The sequence below is a fragment of the Jaculus jaculus genome, chromosome 1 (assembly GCF_020740685.1).
Source record: "Jaculus jaculus isolate mJacJac1 chromosome 1, mJacJac1.mat.Y.cur, whole genome shotgun sequence".
NCBI lineage: Eukaryota > Metazoa > Chordata > Mammalia > Rodentia > Dipodidae > Jaculus > Jaculus jaculus.
This window is the reverse complement of record NC_059102.1, coordinates 103,425,639-103,447,656: the sequence shown is the minus strand read 5'-3', so window position 1 is coordinate 103,447,656 and position 22,018 is coordinate 103,425,639. Positions and strand designations below refer to the sequence as shown.

Genomic DNA, 22,018 nt, shown 5'->3' with positions numbered 1-22,018 from the left:
ATGGAGGCCCTGCAGAGGCAGCAGGCGGCTCGGCTGGCCCAAGGGGTGGGGCCCTTGGCCCCTCCACACTTACCTCTGCCACAGCCTCCCTTGCCTGGCTCCCGAACCGTACAGGCTCCTAAGGGGGTCTTGGGGGAGGTTGGGGCTGAGGAAGAGGAGGATACTGAAGAGGATGAGGAGGGAGAGGAAGCCGGAGCAGAGGAGGCAGCCGAGGAGAGCCATCCAGGGGCCGAGGTTCCCAGCTCACCTTCCAGCCAGCCCCCTGGACCCCATCCCCATGAGTGGACCTATGAGGAACAGTTCAAGCAGGTAGGACTCCCTCACTATCAGGCAATCTCCCTGCTTCTTCCCCTCTGGCAACAGTAAAATCTGGTGATCTGTAATTCACCTGTCCCCACAGCCTTCTGCAGGATGGAAGGACAGAGAAACCTAGACAGTGGTAAGACAGAACGATAGTGATGAGGGAGACACTAAGATAGAAGGAGTGTATAGGAATGCACTGGAAGATGCAAAAAAACCATGAGGAAGGACAAGTTAGCAGACACTGGTGAGTCTGAAAGGAAGGTAGCAATGCTGTAGGGACCTTTGAGGGAGGGGCGTCCTTGGGGTGTAGGGATTCCCACGCTAACACCTTCCTTCTTACACATCAAGTCCCAAGGACTGGTGAGAACATCTCAGGCAGTCTACTCTGTCTTTGGAAGGAGAATAGAGATTGCCACTCCTTTTGCAGGCTGTTACACTCCTCCTCTTTCTTGCCACACTGCTCCTCCATTCAATTTTTTCCTCTGGCCTAAATTCTGTGCGTGTCAGTTCCCGGCCTGTGCTGGACAATACAGCTGCAGTGTAACCAAAGGACCCTTGTCTTCACTAAGAATGACAAGTCCTTATCCACATGACCTTAATTCAAGGATTTTCCTCCCCTTGTAACTGTTCAGTTATTCTGAGGACGCTACACCAGGCTGTCACCATGAAGGTGTTACTCGGTGTCCTGTTCTGGTGGTGTTACTCATAGGGTGTTGATTTAGGGTATTTTCCAGACGTGCACATCTGTGGCCAGTACTCCATGGTACTGATGTAAGACTGGCAGTGTCACTCAGGGCCCTGTTTTGTTACTTTAGAGAGATGGCTCTAGTGACTGTTTGTCCTGAGCATAATTCTGGCCTTATTCCTGAGGGAGTGTGGTATTATTTGTAGGCATCCATCTGAGATTTAGGGCTTTGGGTTGTGGTGGAGGTGTGCCTCTGGGGTTTACTACTCGTGGGTCGATCTTACTTTGAGAATGCTTATGGGGGGTGGAATACGACCCATATGTGTCACTCATGGTGAGTGGAGGCTGAAAGATGTTGCTCTTCCATTACTCAGGGGATTGTTCATTTTAGGCTTGGGAGATGCTGGAAGTGTGAGGTTGGCAGTTCAGGTGACTGGGAAGTGGCAGGCTGAATGGAAGGTTCTCATGTCCTGACTCCTCTGGTTCTGGGTGGTATGCGGCCACTTCCGTAGTGAGCATTGCAACTGCCTCTGGCACCTATGAAGAGCTCCCCAGCATCCTTCCTGCCCCTTGTGCCCTGACCCATAGGAGGTGCGCTGAATGAAGCCTGCTCACAAACGAATGTGTGCCTCAGTCAGACATGTTAGTCAGTGTGGGGCCCAGCCCCAGGCTGGCTCTGAATATTTCCTTAGGGTAGGAGAAGACGATCCTGGAGGGCAGGCCGAGCCACCACAGCACCTTCCTATCGCCCCATATTTGCTATATTAGAAGTCTGGACTGCTTAGGGCACCAATAGCAAGGGTAGGTCTCTGAGTGTATTAGAGAAAGGCCTGCTCCTGGGTTGGGTGGCCCTACTTAACCTCCTTGTCCAGGCTACAGTGAAATTGGGGGCCTCAGGGTGAAGGGGGTCGGTGGGGCTAGAGACTGACCCTGGTCTTTCCCCAGCTGTATGAACTTGATGCAGACCCCAAGAGAAAAGAATTTCTGGACGACCTGTTTAGCTTCATGCAGAAGAGGGGTGAGTAAAGTGGTGGTGCCAGAAACACCTGGGAATTGCCCCCCACTTGCCAGGCTGAGGAAGGGTGACCCCAGGGTATATCCCCAGGTGAGGTCTCTCTACAGAAACCTAAGTTTGCCAGCACCTGTCCTTTGGGCCCTCAATAGTATTTTGAACCTCTGACCCTGCTCCCTTTTCCACCCTGGATTAATTAGTGGTCAGCCCACGGGCGGGTTTATGAGTGTGGGATCAATTGGGACGGTAACAGGGGAACCTGGTGAGGACTGGCTTCAGGTAGGAGTGTCCCAATGCCCAGGTTCTCTATGGTGAACCCTCCTCCAGCTTTGTCTCCCCTCAGTTTACTCTTGCTTGAGGCCAGCAGAGTCCCAGTATGTCCTGTAGCAGGAAGAACTGGGATGGATTGAAAGGAAGGCCTTCCCAAGGGATGGGCTAGGACCATGTGATTTGGGCCTGTGAAGGAGGAATTCCTTTCCAGAAATCTCAGTGCTGGAAGAATGCAAGGGTCCAGGAGGGGATGGGAGTGGGTGGCAGTCCATCACTTCCGCTCCTCTCCCGATTCAGGGGACTGAACACTGACTCATTATCTCTCTCTACAAAGCTAATTAACTCACTCAGAGCGCAGCCTGATAAGCTGCTAATTAACTGGCTGCACTGCCCCCCCCACCCCTAGTGCAGCTCCTTGCTCAGGTCTCCCCAGACCCCCACCCAAGGCTCAGCAGCCCTTTATGGTCCCTTCCTTCCCAAAGACCCTCGATGGAGGTCCCAGGTCTTCTTGCTCGCCAGGAGACCTGGTCATTGTGGTCCCAGTGTCCCCTTTCTGCCCCTTCCTGGGGACCTCTCCACGGAGTGGCGTGGGGCGATTTGAGCAGACCCCAGCCCACTGCCCATACTCCCAGCTCCGCCTCCCTCCGCTCCTCTGCGGGGGGGGAGGGGTCCCGCGGGGCCGATAATTTCCCCCCATTAATCAGGCCGCAGCTAATTGTTCGGGTCCAAAGGCGGCGGTGGAAGGGGACGGGATCGGTAAGGAATTAACTGGGGCCCATCGCTCAGAGCAGACAGGCCCCTTTGTCAGGCCTGGCTGGCGGGGGCGGCGCGGACTGCGGAGTTGGCGGACCCAGGAGGGAGCTGATTCTTCTCTGCCGGCTGTCCCCTGGCCTCCGGCAGCCCTTGGGGCGCTTTGAGGAGTATAGAGCTCTTCAGCCCTATATGGAAGTCCTTCCTGTAGTCTAAACCAGGGATCGGCAAACTAGAGCCTTTAGGTGGAATGCGGCTGCCTGGCAGAAGAGATTTTTGTTTGGTTGGTTTATCGAGCGAGGTAGGGTTTCACTCTGGCCCAGGCTGACAATTCACTCTGTAGTCTCAGGGTGGTCTCGAACTCATGGCGATCTTCCTACCTCTGCCAACCCAGTGCTGGGATTAAAGGCGTGCGCCACCACACTCGGCTTGAGTTTTTTTTTTTTTAAACATTGTTTCATATTGTGAAAATAGAATTAAAAGAGGAATAACATTTTCAGATTATGAAATTCTTATTTAAATAAAAGTTTTATTGGAATATAGCTACGCCCATCCCCTTGAGTATCCTCTAAGGAAGTTTTCAGGCTACAATTAGAGAGTTGAGTCGTTATGAATATCTTTTGAGCCGCAAAACATAAATATTAACCATCTGGCCCTTTACAAGATACATTTATTGTTAAGGTGAAAGCCCTGGAGGTCCCTTGTACCCAGCCCCCAATCTTTCTTCCTTCCTTCCTTCCTTCCTTCCTTCCTTCCTTCCTTCCTTTCTTTCTTTTCCAGGTAGGGTCTCACTCTAGCCCAGGCTGACCTGGAATTCAGGGTGGCCTCGAACTCATGGCGATCCTCCCACCTCAACCTCCGAGTGCCAACTCCTTAAATCCCCGCAGATGACCGCACCCTGGGACTAGTCTTAGTGTCATAACTTTCTACCTCTTCCCCCCCAGGGACGCCAGTGAACCGCGTGCCCATCATGGCGAAACAGGTACTGGACCTGTACGCATTGTTTCGCCTGGTGACAGCCAAAGGAGGCCTGGTGGAAGTCATCAACCGAAAAGTGTGGCGCGAGGTCACGCGCGGCCTCAGTTTACCCACCACCATCACCTCCGCCGCGTTCACCCTACGCACTCAGTGAGGCTGGGGGCGTGGCGCGCGGGGCTGGGCCGGGCCGGGCGCGGGCGGAGGCCGGGGCTGGGCCTCGATCCTCCCGCCGAGCCTCGTCCCCCAGGTACATGAAGTATCTGTACCCGTACGAGTGCGAGACGCGGGCGCTCAGCTCCCCCGGAGAGCTGCAGGCCGCCATCGACAGCAACCGGCGCGAGGGCCGGCGCCAGGCTTACCCCGCCGTCCCGCTCTTCGGCCTAGCGGGCCAGGCTCCCCGGGGCGCCCCGGGCCCCGCCCCGGCCGCGCCCCTGCCCCCGCCCGGCCCCGCCCACGGCTCCCCCGCGGGCTTGCCCGCGCACGCGTGCGCTCAGCTGAGCCCCGGCCCCATCAAGAAAGGTGCGAGGGTGCGGGGCGGAAGTTTGAGGGGGTGGTCTCCCGGGGGTCCCTGCGGGCGCTGAGATGCAGGGACCGGTCACGTATGGGAACGCAGGTGGGGAAGCGGTTCCATGTGGGAGCAGTTAAGATCCGCTGGGGCTCTGGGGTTTTGGAATCTCGGGGGATCAAAGTCGAGCAAATCTTGAGAGCCCGGGGGTACGTAGGAGTCAGAGTCACTATAGTGTTGGGGGGGTATGATCTCAGGCGAAGGTCCTTCGAGGGCTCCCATTTGCTTGCAATTCTCCCTTCTATGACTTTTGGTTTTTCGAGGGTAGGGTCTCACTCTAGCACAGGCTGACCTGGAATTTACACTGTAGTCTCAGGGTGGCCTCGAACTCTTGGCGATCCTACTACCGCTGCCTCCCCAGTGCTGGGATTAAAGGCATGCACCACCATGACCGGCTTTTTAAACTTTTTTTGATAGCTTCCATAATTATAGACAATAAGGACCACGATGATTCCCTCCCCTCCCCCACTTTCAACGTTTTTTTATTATTAATTTATTTGAGAGAGAGAAAGCAGCAGATAGATAGAAAGAGCGAGAATGGGCATGCCAGAGCCTCCAGCCACTGTAAAGGAACTCCAGAGGCATGCACCACCTTGTGCATCTGGCTTATGTGGGTCCTGGGGAATTGAACCTGGGTCCTTTGGCTTTATGGGCGGGTGACTTAACTGCTAAGCCATCCCTCCAGCCATCAACATATTTTTTTAAAAAGTAAAATATACTTTTAGCCATGCTGGCACATGCCTTTAATCCTAGCACTTGGGAGGCAGAGGTGTAGGAAAATCACCGTTAATTTGAGGCCAGCCCGGAGCTATATAGTGAGTTCCATTCAGGTCATCCTAGGCTAGAGTGAAACCCTGCCTTGGAAAAAAACAAACAAACAAAAACACTTTTATTTAAGGGGAGGAGAGAGAGAGAGAATATGAATGAATGAGTGTGCCAGGGCCTCCTGCCATTGCAAACCGCTTTGTGCATTGGGCTTTACCTGGGTACTGGAAAATCGAACCTGGGATGTCAGGCTTTGTAAACATTGTCTTTAACCATTGAGCTATTTTCCCCATCCGGTAGGAGTACATCTTCAGAACCTCTAGGTTGTGTCTGAATTAGGAAGAGAGATTAAACTTGCTGTCAGCCTGGGTGGCTCCTTTTGGTCCCAGGCTGAGGGGAGAATCAAACACAAAGATAGGTTAGGTGAGAAGAGCTGAATGGCCTCTTCTTCCAGAGGAGAGCGGTATTCCAACCCCTCGTCTGGCACTACCTGTTGGCTTGGCACTGGGGCCTGCACGAGAGAAGTTGGCACCAGAGGAGCCTCCAGAGAAGAGGGCTGTGCTGATGGGCCCCATGGACCCACCTCGACTGGGTGCAGCCCCTAGTTTCCTGCCACGTGGCAAGATTCCTCTGAGGGGTAAGGAGAGACTTACTAGTAAAGGGCTTTGGGCTTGTGTACTGAGGGCAGATAGACTCTTTACTTGTTAGCTATTGTATGTGATGCAGATTCCTGTGATTTCTGGTACTAAAATGAACTAGGAGCTGTTTATAGGAATAACAAAGCAGTCCAAGGTCAAAGTTTGATTCCCTGAAATGTGAACCCTCTGCCTTCTCCTGGACAGAAGAGCGGCTGGATGGGCCCCTTAATCTGGCAGGCAGTGGCATCAGCAGTATCAACATGGCACTAGAGATCAATGGGGTGGTCTACACTGGTATGAATACTCCAGGCTGTTCACACTGGCATGAAATTGGAATTTAAACTGGCATGGGGATTTTACACTTTCTCTACTAGCATGAGGTTCAGGGATATCTGAAATTGCATGAGTAACTTGGGATTCAAAGGATTGTTTCATTGGCATGCATTAAAGGGATGTCTACATGGCATGGGTCCAAAATATGGCCTCTGTGGTATGCTTACCATAGAATGTCTGCTTTGTCAGGGGCCCATGTGTGTCAGTATTCTTATTCACCTGCTTGAGGGCAAACATTGGTTTAGGAGTTTCTCCCTAATCAGAGGGGCTCATCATCATTGGTTGTGGCAAGGGGCGGGTTGTGGTTTTCTAACAATCAGGACGCTTACTCTTGTTCTCTTCTTTTGTACCCACCCTCTCCTCATTGTGTTTGTGTTTACCATCTCTTCACCCCTTTGCCAGGCATCCTGTTTGCCAGACGCCAGCCTGTGCCAACTTCCCAGGGTCCAACCAATCCTCCTCCCCCATCCTCTACAGGGCCCCCTTCCAGCACCTTGCCCTGAGAGCGCCTACTCAGAGATAAGAATCCCAGCCTCACTGCTGAGGGGAGAGAAGGTACTCTCCCACATTGATTCTTTCAGGATACCCAGTCTGGAACCCAGTCCTGGGAGATGTCGGCACCCTACCTCCATGGCTAAGGGATTTCTTTTCCATCTACCTCATTGTAAAAGGAGGGCATCACCCTCCCCGGCCAATTCCAGCAGTATTTACCAAAGAATTCTTCCCTCAGCAACCTGGATCATCTCCTCATCTGCCCTCCCCCATGTTAATGTCATCTTTGGCACCCCACTTCTTTGAGTCGCGCCTGCTTCCCTTCAGGAGTCAGGTGAAAGGTTGGATTGGGGTGTTGTGTAGACGTCCTTCAGGTCACTTCTGGAAATAAAATTGCACACCCTCCCTCTTCAGTGCTGCCTCCTGTTCTTGCCTGGGTCTGGGAAGTGGGGAGGAAGGATGCAGTACACAGGCTGCGTGGAGTTCTTCAAGCAGAATGTAGTCGGTGAGAACAGCTCCGAGAGAAGACCATGGTTTTGTTTTTGAGACAGGGTCTGGCTCTGTAGCCTTTCCTGGCCTGGAGCTCGCTACGTAGGCCAGGCTGGGCTCATACTTGCAGCCATCGTGTTGCTCCTGCCTTCTTCCTTGGTGCTGGGATTGCAGGTGTGTGCCACCACACGCAGCATGAGCCCTTAGGTTAGACTGCTTGGGTCTAAGTCCTGATTCTGCCACAGTCGTTCCGGGCGGCCTTGGGCAAGTCATTTGAGTCTTTGAGGCCTTAAAAGACTCCAAAAATGTATGGTTTCTTAACTCTGGAAGCCTCCTGCTGACTTATGGAAATAGACCTATTCTGGAATAGTGGATAGATGTATACATGTGATCTCAGGGAACGGGGTGGGATAAAGTTACTTGGTTCCCTGGAATTAGAACCCCAGAAATCGTTTTATTTATTTATTTTGACAACTTCTATACTTAGACAACAAATGGTATTGCCCTCCCCTCCCCCACTTTCCCCTTCACAACTCCGCTTTCCATCATATTCCCCCACTCCCCCCGTTAGTCTCTCATTTATCTTGATGTCATCATCATTTTCTCCCATTATGAAGGTCTTGTGAAGGTATTGCTAGCCACTGCGAGGTCATGGGTATCGAGGCCAATTTCTGCCTGGACAGTTGCATTGTGAGGAGTGGTCCCCTTCCTTTGGCTCTTACGTTCTTTCCGCTACCTCTTCCGCAATGGACCCTGAGCCTTTGAAGGGTATGAGATGTTTCAGTGCTGGACACTCCTCTGTCACTTCTCAGCACTACGGTGCCTTTTGGGTCATCCTAGTAGAACCGCAGAAATCTTGACGCCTGGACGCCAGGGTGAGACCCGACTCGCGTTTCCTAGGCAACCAGATGGCTTTGACACTCTGCGGGCGGGGCCGCTCACTTCCTACATTGACAGGCTTAGTGTCGTCACTTCCTGCCCGGAGGACCTGCTTTGCCCTCGGATTGGTCGGTTTTCCTTTTGAGGCGGACGTGCCAGGCCCGGAGGCTCGGCCAGGCGGCGGCGGCGGCGGCGGCGATGGCGGCTCTGAGCGAGGTGCAGCGGCTGCAGGCCCGGGTGGAGGAGCTGGAGCGCTGGGTGTACGGGCCGAGCGGGGCGCGCGGCTCGCGGAAGGTAAGGGGCAGGGCGAGAGCGGGCCACCGGCCCTCGGGACGGCTGCCTCCGCCCCGATCTCGTCGTTCGCAGTCCCGCCCCCGGAATAACAACCATCTGGAGCCGATTGGACCCCAGGGGACATGGTGGCGGTGTGTGTCTGGCGGACGGTTAGGCTTGTTTGCCATGGGCTCGGTGACAACTTTGACTGAGACTCCGCCCCTGCCCTCGCAGCCTAGGGGACCAGATACACTCGAGAAACTAATGATTGTTTCAATAAGATCTCAAGCCCGCAGTGGAGTGCTGTCCTGGAGCCCTACGTAATTCATTGCTAAATATGCGGGGGGTGGTCCACGGGACCCTAAAGGAGGCAGAGTAGAGGTGGATAAGGAGTGAGGGGTGACGTCTGAGAAGGCCCAGACCCGGGGCGTCAGGGTCCTGGGTGTTCAGATGTAGGCGGCATGTCACAACGAGGACTGAATTTTGACAGTAAGAGACTTGGGTGCCCTCAAATCCCCTTTCTGCAATGGGAAGATCATTTACTGGAGAGGTTCTGGTGAAGTGTCAGGCATATTCTGGAGCTTAGTCCATCAAAGATAATGATGTCTGTGTATCTCTTGAGGAATTAGTTGTCACTACATGTGTTCCCACTTGAGAACCAACTTTTCTAAACACTCTGTATTTGGCATCTATAATGCCAGTCCTGATTTCCTTCTAACTCTGGCCACCGCTGTCTTGTTTGCCTCCCTATGTATCTATCCTTTGAATAGAATTCTTCACACCCTAACCTAAAACCTAGGCGAGCACATTCACTTCTATAGCCTCACCCTCTATTTGACTCTTGAATACTGGAAATCCTCACCTTGTCCTTTTAAGCCCTAAGTAGGCTCATTCAGTTTCTAAATATTTTATTTATGCATTTATTTGATAGAGGGGCAGATATATAGAGAGAACGGGTATGCCAGGGCATCCAGTTACTGCAAACTCCAGACACATGTGCCACCTTGTGCATCTGGCTTTATGTGGGTACTGGGGAATCGAATTTTGGTCCTTAGGCTTCGCAGGCAAGCGCCTTAGCTGCTAAGCCACCTACCTCTCCAGCCCAGGCTCATTCATTTTCATTGTTTAAGTTACATGTCATTATGTCTCAAATGTGTATTTCTGTTCCAGATTTCTGTTCAGAGAACCAGATTTTTTTTTTTTTATTTGAGAGCGAGAGAGACAGAGAGAAAGACAGATAGAGGGAGAGAGAGAGAATGGGCGCTCCAGGGCTTCCAGCCACTGCAAACGAACTCCAGACGCGTGCGCCCCCTTGTGCATCTGGCTAACGTGGGACCTGGGGAACCGAGCCTCGAACCGGGGTCTGTAGGCTTCACAGGCAAGCGCTTAACCGCTAAGCCATCTCTCCAGCCCCAGAGAACCAGATTTATATGTGTTGTCTGCTGGTCTTTTCATTTGAATATCCAACAGACCTCTCAAACTCAATCCATATGCTCTTAATTGTACTGTAACTTTCTCTAAACTGATTCTGTTCTGTATTCTCTAATACAAAGATTACAGCATCATTGAGATCCTAGAAACTCTGCCATCTCCTAAACTAGAGTTGACTGATATAGAGAGGGGATGGGGGTAGTGTTAGGCCAGCCAGCCTAGCAGATGATATAATTCTCCAGCCATGAGGTAATGTCTTGGGTAAGGATATTTACATGTCATGCCCAAACCCAAGATTTAGGAACCAGAGAATAAACAGTATGTATATGTGCCCCATAAACTCTAAGTTAATTCATTACCTCCTCAATAAACTTGAAACTCCCTAAGGAGTACGTGATTCTCCTTTCACAGTAAGGTGAAGGCAGGGCTGCATCTTCTGCAATACAAGAGAAGGGCACTAACCTAGGTCATTGAGATTTAGAACTTTGAAAGTGTGGAGGAATGAGAGTTCTACACTTCTTCCAAGTCTTGAGCCAGGTAGTATACCTTGGAATTAACCTCTACTCCACTTACAGGTAGCTGATGGTCTGGTCAAGGTGCAGGTGGCTTTGGGGAACATTGCCAGTAAGAGGGAGAGAGTGAAGATTCTGTACAAAAAGAGTGAGTATTGTCATGGGAGGTCTGACTACACTACTTCCCATGCCTATTTTTCCTGAAAAATGACCCTGGCCTTTCAGCCAGTAGGTCACCTGAGTAGCCCATTGAGGATAGAAGGAATGTGAAGGTACGTGTTTTCTTATTTATTTGAGAGAGACAAAGAATGGGCATACCAGGGCCTTTAATCAGTGCAAATGAACTCCAGACGCATGTGCCACCATGCGCATCTGGCTTATGTGAGTTCTGGGGAGTCAAACCTCTGTTCTTAGGCTTCACAGGCAAGTGCCTTAACCACTAAGCCATCTCTCTAGCCCGGATGTGTTTTCTGAAGTGGTGAATCGGGGTGTGCTTTTTTACCTTGTGGATAAATCTCAAGCCCATGCCAGTGCCCTAAATTATGAGAGCTGTTCCTCAAAGCCTCCCTTAGTGGAGGGAGGGGTAAATTCTTATAGCTCAGTAATTGGAAACCAAACAAAGGCCTAGCATGTCTTGGTAGTCATGAGGAAGAAAGGGGCCTTCTACCTTGGGAAGAATAGGTCAGTGGTAACATGGGGGACCCCAGAGTGCTGCAGCAATTGTGTTTCCAGCGCTAGAAGTCGTGAGGTCAGTAAGTGATGAAAGTGAAGAAATTGGGAAGTGGAATAGGGGACCTGGTAGATACCTGCTAATGGGGGTCTGTGAGTGTCAGCTCATCATTCCAGACTCACCCCAAGGAATTAACCACTTTCCAAACTGCCTTTATAAGATAGGATCCCACTCCCAAGTCTGTTCTGTTTTTGATCTTGCTACTTTTCTAGTTGAAGACTTAATCAAATACCTGGATCCTGAGTACATTGACCGGATTGCCATACCTGATGCTTCTAAGTTGCAGTTCATCTTAGCAGGTAATGGTGGGTGATATGTACACATGCACCTGAGTAGGTTGGCTATGGAAGAGCTGAGCATGGAAAGGGCTTCCTACTTCCATCTTGTTATACATATAGCCCATGAAGCTGCCCTTTGGAATTTAGTCTGGGTCTGGGCTGAGGCTCATGGTGATCCTATGGGTCTTGTAGTAGGCACTGGGTGTAGAATACCTCTTGGCCAGCTGCAGACCGTGGTGCTAGCCACAGTGAGAGCTACTTCAATGTCCTATTAATACCTTATCCTTAGAATTTTTCTTTAGAACTTTCCCTGCTGCTTACTGGGTAGAGGATCTTTTTTATATTTTTAAATTTAATTTTTATTAACATTTTCCATGATTATAAAAAAAAATCCCATGGTAATACCCTCCCCCCCCCCACTTTCCCCTTTGACACTCCATTCTCCATCATATTACCTCCCCATCTCAATCATTCTACTTACATATATACAATACCAACCTATTAAGTACCCTCCTCCCTTCCTTTCTCTTCCCTTTATATCTCCTTTTTAACTTACTGGCCTCTGCTACTAAGTATTTTCCTTCTCACGCAGAAGCCCAATCATCTGTAGCTAGGATACACCTATCAGGGAGAACATGTGGCGCTTGGCTTTCTGGGCCTGGGTTACCTCACTTAGTATAATCCTTTCCAGATCCATCCATTTTTCTGCAAATTTCGTAACTTCATTTTTCTTTACTGCTGAGTAGAACTCCATTATATAAATGTGCCACATCTTCATTATCCACTCATCAGTTGAGGGACATCTAGGCTGGTTCCATTTCCCAGCTATTATAAAGTGAGCAGCAATAAACATGGTTGAGCACATACTTCTAAGGAAACAAGATGAGTCCTTCGGATATATGTCTAGGAGTGCTATAGCTGGGTCATATGGTAGATCAACCTTTAGCTGTTTTAGGAACCTCCACACTGATTTCCACAATGGCTGGACCAGATTGCATTCCCACCAGCAGTGTAGAAGGGTTCCTGGGTAGAGGATCTTTTAAGACAGGGTGGGGGTAAACAGCATTGGCATTTGGGAAAAGGGAGAATAGTGGCATGGGTTTCAACATGTGGGTTTTTTTTGTTGTTGTTGTTGTTTTTCAAGGTAGGGTCTCACTGTAGCCCAGGCTGACCTGGAATTCACTATGTATCTCAGGGTGGCCTCAAACTTACTGTAGTCCTCCTGCCTCTGCCTTCCAAGTGCTGGGATTAAAGGTGTGTGCCACCACGCCTGGCTATTGTATTATTTTATCTTATTAATTAATTAATTTATTTGAGAGAGAGAGAGACAGAGAAAGAGAGAATGGGTGCACCAGGGCCTCTTGCCACTGCAAACAAACTCCACATGTACATACCACCTTGTGCATCTGGCTTATGTGGGTACTGGGGAATTGAACTTAGTTCCTTAGGCTTTGCAGACAAGCACCTTAACTGCTAAGCCATCTCTCCAGCCCTAACATCTGTATTTTAAGTGAAAAATCTCTAGGATTTACAAGGTGTAGTTAGGAATACCAGTCAGTCATTCTACAAGCTAAGGTTAGGCAGAAGGATTGTTAATTCAAGGCTAGCCTAGGGGCTGGAGAGATGGCTTAATAGGTAAGGTGCTTAAGCTTAAGGACCCAGGTTCAGTTCCCCAGAACCCACATAAGCCAGATGCACATGGTAGCACATGCCTTTGGAGTTCATTTGCAATGTGTCTATAGGTCCTAGCATGCCCATTCCCCCCCCAAATAAATTTTATAAATAAATATTTATCTCTGTTATAAAGAAAGAGAAAAGAAGGAAGGAAGAAATTAAAAGGAAAACTGGATATGGTGGCACATAACCTTTAATCCCAGTACTTGGGAGACAGAGGTAGAAGGACTGCTGTGAGTTTGAGGTCAGCCTGAGACTACAGAGTGAGTGCCAGGTCAGCCTGGGGTAGAGTAAGACCCTGCTTCAAAAAATCCAAAAATAGGGCTGGAGAGAGATGGCTTAGCGGCTAAGCGCTTGCCTGTGAAGCCTAAGGACCCCAGTTCGAGGCTCAGTTCCCCAGGTCCCACGTTAGCCAGATGCACAAGGGGGCACACGCGTCTGGAGTTCATTTGCAGAGGCTGGAAGCCCTGGCGTGCCCATTCTCTCTCTCTCCCTCTATCTGTCTTTCTCTCTGTGTCTGTCGCTCTCAAATAAATAAATAAATAAATAATTGTTTTTAAAAAAAATCCAAAAATAAAATAAAGGAAAAAAGGAAAAACAAAAAGGGGTAGGGAGAAGAGGGAAGAAAGCATTTACGCATGAATAGTCATATAGGCTTCTAAATCATCATCTTTCCCTTTTTGAATGTTGTTCAGTCTCATCTCCACATAGCACGTGGCCTGCTTTTGAACCTCAGTGTCTTTTTGCTAGGATAAAGTCCCAACCCTTTAACTTTCCAGACTTGCTGAGCTTGCCCTCCATCCATTTTTGTGTTTTGTGGTATCCCTGCTCCAGTTCAGCCAACTGAAAAATTTAAAACTAATTAGCAAGTACTCCCGCCTCCAGTCATTTGCACGTAACAGTTCTTACACCTGCACACCTTCCCATTCTAGGTGTTTCTGTACACCAGAACCCTTGGGCATGCAAAGCTCAGCCCAGACCCTATACTACACTGGCCTCTCCCATTGCTGTCCTGAGTCTTCTGCTCTTTGACTTGTATGTGCCTGTGAGAGCCACTGAGCAAAACCTGCCTGGTATTTTTGCCACATCACTTTCACACTTTCCCCTTGAGCTGGGAGTTAATCTGAAGGGCTTTGTCTTCAGAACACCTATTGGGTTGTTTATAGAAGTCTAGAAACAGAGGCTTTGGAGTTAAAACTTGAGGAAAATGGGATTTGGGGAGATTGAGTGTCTCCTAAGCCAGGTAGGTGCATCTAGGAAGAGTGAGGGAGAATGGGAATGTGCACCTGGAGAGAGAGCAGTGGGCAGGGTTGCTGTCCAAAGCTGCAGAGCCCAGCCATCTACCCTGCCAGGCGCACAGCCCCTTACACGGAGCAGCCATGCCCAGGCTTCTCTGCCTCTGTCTTGTCTTTGTGCTGCAGAGGAGCAGTTCATCCTCTCCCAAGTCATGCTCTTGGAGCAGGTGGATGCCCTGGTGCCCATGCTGGACAGCGCTTCCATCAAAGGTATCTCCCTGGGACCACAACTCCACTGTTGTGTATGGGGAAGTAGGTGGATGGGCACCATTCAGATTCCCTGGGTTCATACTGGGTCTGCTCTTTTTTTCCTACCCTGTGGGTACCTGCCACCTAAATCTGATTAAAATTCCCAGATAGGAAGCCTACGTCCAGAACCTCAAGCAATTTGGGCCTCAGGAGACTAACATAAGCCCCAGCAGACCCTAAATCTGGAGATCCCTTCTGTTTTCTACCCTGCTCCTCAGCATCTCTCCTTCAGGGTACTGCAGAGCCCAGATTTTATTGTCAGAACCCCTGCCAAGTGTGTGGAATCTTCCTGCTCCACTACTGAAAGAGTCCTTGAGCCTGGGCTTTGACAAGCAGGCAGTGACTTTAATTGAATCCAGATATCCATCTTGTCTGTCTCTGGAGGTATTTTTCCCAGCTCCCTCTCCCTGCCCCTGATCAGCTACCTACTTGAATATCTGACAACCTGAAGCTGCAGGCAACAACATAGTGGCCAAGGCTCTGGGTGTCAGATACTAAGTAGCCAGTTTAGGAACCTGGTATCCACCCTCAGTCCACCCGCAGGCCCCCCGTTTCCCAAGCCAGGCAGAACTGGCTCTGCTGGGCTAAGAACAAAAGGACAGGCCCCATGATTCTAGACCTCTTTACCTGGCCCTATCCAGAGCACTTGGGTAAGATAAGGGCAACACTGAAGACTTTTAAGATTTTGTCTTCTGGGTACTTGGCCTTCCCTCCCCTATGGATCCTGGAGTAAGGCTAGGGTGGGCTGGGAGCCCTTCCACCACCTCCAGCTATAGCGGTCGATGAAGCCAGGCGTTTGTTTTGCTCCTCCACTCAATACTCTAATCCTGCCGAAGACCTAATAGACTATTGAGCAGTCCCGGGGGAGGGCACAAGCATCATTGGGCAGTGTGCCTTGTGTTTTACAGCTGTTCCTGAGCATGCTGCCCGCCTGCAGCGCTTGGCCCAGATCCACATCCAGCAGCAGGTATAGAAGGGGAGAAGCCTGGAAGGGAAGGTAGCTTTGGGAAGTCACCATGTCTCCACTTCTGCCGCCAGGGGAAGTAGTCTCAGGCCCTCCTGTTGTTAGCTCAGAGGAAACCTAGAGGTTTATTCTTTATCTTCTTCCATATGCCTGAGAGAGGGTAAGGGACTTGCCTAGAGCTACATCCAGGCTTCCTGTTTCCCATAGTAGAGCTATTCTGAGATGCCAGAAAGCTGAAGTTGGGAGATACCCAAAAATCCCTGGGGATAGTATGTTCTTGACTATAGTTGAAAGAGCTTTTCTTATAGGTTCAATGAGGGCTCAAAATTAGGGACAGAGGAGGAAATATACACTAGAGGGAATGTTAATATGTGGCCTACTGCCCCTTCCATCAGTCCTTGAACTGCTGTTGGGGGCCTAAAAGTACCCCCTTTACATTTTTCTCCTTTTGCTCTAGGTTTAAGCATCATCTTTTCTAGTTGGAAGAAATAATAAGACAGGAAGTTCACTGAGAGATGGGACTTTGTCCAACTCCTTTCTCTACTGTACTTTGGCCCTACAGGACCAGTGTGTGGAGATTACTGAGGAGTCCAAGGCTCTCCTGGAGGAATACAATAAGACAGTATCCTTTGTGCTTAGTCCATACCTTACTGGGTTTTCTCTCCAAGCTCTTGTCTTTTGGTCCTATCTCTAATGCTCTCATCCCATTCCATACTCTCCCATTTAAAAAAAAAAATCTCTCCCTCATTAAGACTCCTGTTTTCACCTTGACCTGCAACCAGATAATGCTCCTCTCCAAGCAGTTTGTACAGTGGGATGAACTACTTTGCCAGCTCGAGGCTGCCAAGCAAGTGAAGCCAGCAGAAGAATGACAGGCTACTCATCATCCCAAGGGCAGACGAACACAGGCAGGCTCCGAGGCCCTGTGCCAACCTATCTTTATGATAATACAGAAACAGTTACGTATTTATTGCATTCAGGGACTACCTGTGCGCTCCGATGGGGCTCTAATGTCAGAGGTTGGGTCACCTGAGAATTGTGATTCGTACCCCATCACTGTATTTATTCCAGTGACAATAAACTGAGAAATTACTGAGAGAATGTGTTGGCTTTATGATTTAGAATGGACTTGGTTACCAAGGGAAGAGTTGGAAGCCTACTTAGTGGGGAGGCTAGGAACTATACTTACCCCAATCTGGCTTGCTGGAGATGTGGAGCGCTCTAGATGCTCTTGATTGATGTGCACGGGACATTGGTATCCATTCACTGGATATTTATCAAGTACCCTCTCAATGTAATATATCATGGCAGGTAGGGAGGACACAGGTAGGGTCACCCGATCCCTGCCTTGCACAAGGTGTGAGGTGGACAGTGAAGAAAAAGGGCAGTTGCACCAGGTAGGCACTGAAGAACAAGGGGAGCGGGCCAAGGCACCAGAGCAGTAGCACAGTGGCAAATGGGGCCTTGAAATTTCTTACCTGGGAAACTACCTGGTGCCATTAGCTTGAAGGGAAGCCTTATGAGGTTTGGATATAGAAGTTTTAGGATCTGGGGAAGGGAAGGTAAAAGGGGGCGGGGGTCGGGGACAACGGAAGAGCTTGATGAGACGCAAACTAACAGATTTGCACCACACCACCAAGTGTCTGCTGCCCCCTTGTGGTGTGAAGGAGTGTTTTGGCTTCTCCAACTGCCGCCTGGCCACACTGGCTGTGCCGTGTCACCCCGGCAGCTCAAACTTAGCATGTCAGAACTAGTCTGAAATCTACAAGTCATCATAGACTACTTCCGACAGTCGCCAACTCTTCCCCCAAACTACCTACGAGTGTCTCCCAACCTATTCTCTTTTTTCTTAATTCCTATTACTGTTTCCGTGATTCATTAATTCAATAAACTATTTGACAAATATCTGAGTGCCTGTTATACGCCAGACACCACACTAGGATTTGTGGTCACATCCCCGTGACCAGCAGCGCTATGAAGATTGTGTGGAGTGCAGCCTCCTTCCCAGGGTCACCAGTCACCTGTGTCCTCATTGCTTGCCAGAGTCACCCAACCTACACACCAGTCTCCGCTGCAGAGAGTGGCTTGACGCCTGCTGAAGACCCCGGGGTGAGCCAGTGTCCCCAGAAAGAAAGAGGTCGAAGCTCAGAATTAAGTAAGGACCTTGCTGGCTCACGTCCACGGTGAGTCCCTCTGCTTCACCTTGGCTCCATCCACCTTTTAAGGACAAATTCTCAATTCAGACGCAGGACTCGTCAGATGGCTGCTCCTATTCTCCGCTGGGCCCTCCGCCCCATTAGGATGCTCCTGCTCGGGCAACGGGCGCAAAACCACTCTCCAGGACGGTCGCGCGCGCCCCGCCTCTCCCCGGGCCCCGCCCCGCCCGGCGTGCGCGCTCCCGCGGGCCCGGCGCGTCCCCACGCCGCGCGCCATCTTGGTTACGCCGGCCCGAGGGTTTCGCCTTGAGCCGGCCGCGGCGGTAAGTGCCAGGACCCCGCGAGGTGGGGACCTCAGGGTGGGCGCGGAGGTCGCCTGCCGCTCACCTCCAGCGGCCCTGGAGCCTGGGGAGCGGTCGGTCGGTGGCGGTGGGCCCAGCCCGCGGCGGCCACGAGCCGCACCAGCCTGCTCCCGCGAGGCTTCGAGTCGCCCAAATTGATGCAGCTGGGCCCTGCTCACCCCCGGAGCGAGGCTGCTCTGGCCTGGCCTAGGGACCCTAGGTTCTTGGCCGTGTCTGGGGGAGTCTGTAACTAAGAGGCTCCCCGCCAGGAGCACAGTGACGGGACCTTGTCCTTGGAAACCTAGCGCCGAGCGGCCAGTCTTGCTCGGAATGAGTCCTGGGCCCTAGATGGCGGAGCTGGAGAGGATGGGGCCCGACCCCAGCCCAAGGAGCCAGTGTGTGGGGAATTTGTTCCTGCCTCGGGAACTTCAATAGTGGGGTCTTATCGGACCCGTCTACAGACACGGGGCCTGAGTTGGGGCCTGAGACATCTCCTGATAGGAGGTGGAGACAGTTGTAGCGGATGGCACTGGCCACGTTCTTAGCCCTTACCTTTATACTTTCCTGCAGGGCACAGCAAGCAGGATGGAGCATTACCGCAAAGCTGGCTCTGTAGAGCTCCCCGCACCTTCCCCAATGCCCCAGCTTCCTCCTGACACCCTGGAGATGCGGGTCCGAGATGGCAGCAAGATTCGAAACCTGCTGGGGTTGGTACTGGGTCGGTTGGAGGGTGGTGGCACACGGCATGTGGTGTTCTCAGGTTCCGGCCGGGCTGCGGGGAAGGCTGTCAGCTGTGCCGAGATTGTCAAGCGTCGGGTTCCAGGCCTGCACCAGCTCACAAAACTGCGTTTCCTACAGACAGAGGACAGCTGGGTCCCAACCTCACCGGACACAGGCCTAGACCCCCTTACGGTACGCCGCCACGTGCCTGCGGTGTGGGTACTGCTCAGCCGGGACCCCTTAGACCCTACTGAGTGTGGCTACCAGCCTCCAGGAGCAGCCCCTGGCCTGGGCACTATACCCAGCTCCAACTGTGCCCCCCGACTCCGAAGAAGGGCTCGAGACACCCGGTCCTGAAGACCTACTGAGCCTGAGCTGTACTCTAGGGCTGACTTCTTGGAATGGCTGTGCCTTCTGTGAGAAGCACTCAACATCCCACCAAGGCTTGGATCTACAGAAGTCGTGCTTCCTCTTGAATATGGGACAGGACTGCCGTGAAGAATGACAGTCGTGGGTTCTGGACTGCTCAAGAAGAGCTTATGCTGCCTCGGCATCAGATCTGCTTTTTCTAACAGAGGTCCAGGGAGGGAGTTAGGAAATAAAAGTTACGCCCGTTTGCTTGGCCTGATGTGTAGAAGTGGGATAAGAGTCCTACCTTTCCTCCTAGGAGCTAGTGGGCAGGAGACAGAGGAAGGGTAGGTATAGGCTGGTGTTGGGAGCATCTAGTGTCATAAGACACTTTAAGCAGTAACCTGAACCTCCCTAGGTTCCTGGGTTGCTTTTTGTGGGGGGGAGGGTTCAAGGTAGGGTTTCAGTGTAGTCGGAATTCACTATGCACTCTCAGGTTGGCTTTGAACTCACAGTGATCCTCCTACTTCTGCCTTCTGAGTGCTGGGAATAAAGGCGTGCGCCAACACGCCTGGCTACTGAGAATGGGCACGCCAGGGCCTCTAGGCACTGTAACGAACTCCAGATGCATGCATCCCCTTGTTTTGTTTGTTGTTTGTTTTGTTTTCTTTTTCAAGGTAGGGACTTGCTCTAGCTCAGGCTAATCTGAAGTCAATATTTAGTCTCAGGGTGGCCTCAAACAACAATCCTACCTCTGCCTCCCAAGTACTGGGATTAAAGTAGTGTGCCGTCATGCTTGGTACTCCGATGTTTTACTGTCAGTAGTTGCCTGGTCTCTGTTCTCCTTTTAGCTCATTCAGAGCTGTGCTTCAATATACTGCTGTCTGTCACAGTGGTGCCATCATGCCATCGGAACATCTTGTGTGTCTTCTACCATCAGCAGTTCTCAGTGTGATGGAGTCTCCGAACTTTGGGCTAGGCTTCCTTGCAGGTTGTTGATAATCTTTGACTTGGCATTCTGTCCTGATCCCCCTTTCTCTAGACAGAAGGAGTGATTTAGTGGGGTGATTTTTCAAGCTTTGAAGCCCAGACCTGTAATTGTGCTATTTACTATGTAGGCACCATCTGAGGTCCTGATGGGAGAGGTGATGTGGAGAGAGCAAAAGTCCTTGGAAGGACAAGATCTGCAGCTCAGAGAATCAGGAAATAGTCTCTCTAGACTGAATTCTGGGATGGGTAACGACTCTGGGGTACTCTTCCTTCCCCATTGCCTGGGAGACCCTGCTGGGGCTGGAGCTGGGACCTACAGGAGGAATGCCAGGGAGAGAGTCAGAGAGGGAAGGCCTTTGAAAAACGTCTGCCCAAATTTAGGGGAGAGCCTAAGAATTGTGCATGATTTTTTTATTCCCCTCCCCCTCTTTTTTTTTTTTTTTCCAAGGTAGGGTCTCACTCTAGCTCAAGCTGACCTTGGAATTTACTATGTAGTCTCAAGGTGGCCTCGAATTTACTACAATCCTACCTCTGCCTCCCAAGTGCTGGGATTAAAGGCATGGCCATTTCTCCTTAAGACATTGTAATGTGGATTCTGTTTCCATATTTTATTTTTTTGAGACAGAGTCTCACTTGAGCCAAGGCTGACTTGGAACTCACTCTGTAGCCTGACCTCAAACTCACAGCAATACTGTTACCTCAGCCTCCTCAGTACTAGGATTAAAGGCCTGTGCTTCCTTGCCTGCTTGCCTCTGTCATTTTTTTTTTTTTTTTCCTGCGGTAGGTTCTCCCTCTAGCCCAGGCTGAACTGGAATTCACTCCATAGTATTTTATCTATGTGCAGGGAGAGAGAAAAGGGGTGCATCAGGGCCTCTTGCCACTGAAAACTCCAGATGCATGCACCACTTTGTGGGGAACTGAACCAAGGAATTAAAGGGTAAGGCAAGTATGCAGGTAGGTGTGGAGGTAAAGGTAGGACATGAGGGATTCGAGAAGTCCTCTCCATGGAAATTGGGAGAGATTACAAGCAGGTATAGGAAGATGGTCAGGCAAGGCTATAAGCCCAGTGTAGGTTGATGATCATTAACTTGTGTTGCTAATCATTAGTATGTGAGCTCCAGCAGTACCCACAAGATAGGTGAGAACTCAAAAACAGTACTGTTGGTAGAGGTAAGAGGATCACCATGAGTTCAAGGCCACCCCAGGATTACATAGTAAATTCCAGGTCAACTTATCAGCTTGAGCTAGAGTGAGACCCTACCTCAAAACAAGCAAACAAAAAAACAGTACTGTTGGGCTGGAGAGATGGCTCAGTGGTTAAAGCATGTCCCTGCAAAGCCTAAGGACCCAGGTTCAATTCCCTAGTTTCCATGTAAAGGCATATGCACGAAGTGGTGCATGTGTCTGGAGTTTGAAGAGGTTAGAGGCCTTGGAGTGCCCATTCTTTATCAAATTTTATATATATATATATATATATATTTTTTTTTTTTTTTTCTCCTGAGGTAGGGTTTCACTCTAGTCCAGGCTGACCTGGAATTCACTATGTAGGCTCAGTGTGGCCTCAAACTCATGGTGATCCTCCTACTTCTACCTCCTGAGTACTGGGATTAAAGACATGTGCCACCATGCCTGGCTTTTATAAAATATATATATATTTAAAAAACAGCAATGTTTTTTTCAGACTGTTTGGAATAGGAGCAAATGAAGATTATTGAAGAAGACAGGGAAAGTACATGTAGTTTGGGGCAAAACACCCAGACTGGGTCAGGAGAGGAGTGAGACAGGGAAAAGCAGAGTTGAGTGGCCTGGAGGTCCTCAGGAAGATATGGGGTGGAATGAGATGGGATTCTGTAGTGGGGTAGGAAAGTAGCCATGGTAGTTTACTAGAGCGGTTAGAA

General features: G+C 50.5%; 3 protein-coding genes across 6 annotated transcripts; all 3 read left to right on the top strand.

Annotated features, from left to right (window-relative positions):
* Arid3c (AT-rich interaction domain 3C) lies at positions 1 to 7,188 on the top strand. 3 transcript variants are annotated; one of them, XM_045141749.1, is made up of 7 exons: positions 1 to 309; positions 1,934 to 2,006; positions 3,965 to 4,148; positions 4,246 to 4,517; positions 5,783 to 5,965; positions 6,171 to 6,260; positions 6,702 to 7,188. In XM_045141749.1, the coding sequence occupies exons 1-7, from the start codon at positions 1 to 3 to the stop codon at positions 6,800 to 6,802; spliced, it is 1,212 nt and encodes a 403-aa protein (XP_044997684.1). In that variant the 3' UTR covers positions 6,803 to 7,188. The 3 variants fall into 3 exon arrangements, with proteins under 3 accessions (XP_044997684.1, XP_044997686.1, XP_044997685.1); XM_045141751.1 differs by lacking the exon at positions 5,783 to 5,965; XM_045141750.1 differs by lacking the exon at positions 6,171 to 6,260.
* A 1,143-nt stretch (positions 7,189 to 8,331) lies between these two features.
* On the top strand, positions 8,332 to 16,663 carry Dctn3 (dynactin subunit 3). Of its 2 annotated transcripts, XM_045142353.1 has the most exons (7): positions 8,332 to 8,453; positions 10,439 to 10,523; positions 11,318 to 11,404; positions 14,479 to 14,562; positions 15,510 to 15,568; positions 16,128 to 16,187; positions 16,348 to 16,663. In XM_045142353.1, the coding sequence occupies exons 1-7, from the start codon at positions 8,358 to 8,360 to the stop codon at positions 16,435 to 16,437; spliced, it is 561 nt and encodes a 186-aa protein (XP_044998288.1). In that variant the 5' UTR covers positions 8,332 to 8,357; the 3' UTR covers positions 16,438 to 16,663. The 2 variants fall into 2 exon arrangements, with proteins under 2 accessions (XP_044998288.1, XP_044998289.1); XM_045142354.1 differs by lacking the exon at positions 14,479 to 14,562.
* A 1,315-nt stretch (positions 16,664 to 17,978) lies between these two features.
* Positions 17,979 to 19,398, top strand: Rpp25l (ribonuclease P/MRP subunit p25 like). The gene is made up of 2 exons (XM_004658357.2): positions 17,979 to 18,044; positions 18,633 to 19,398. Exon 2 carries the CDS (start codon positions 18,648 to 18,650, stop codon positions 19,137 to 19,139), a length of 492 nt encoding a protein of 163 aa, XP_004658414.1. The 5' UTR covers positions 17,979 to 18,044; positions 18,633 to 18,647; the 3' UTR covers positions 19,140 to 19,398.
* Positions 19,399 to 22,018: the final 2,620 nt, after the last annotated feature.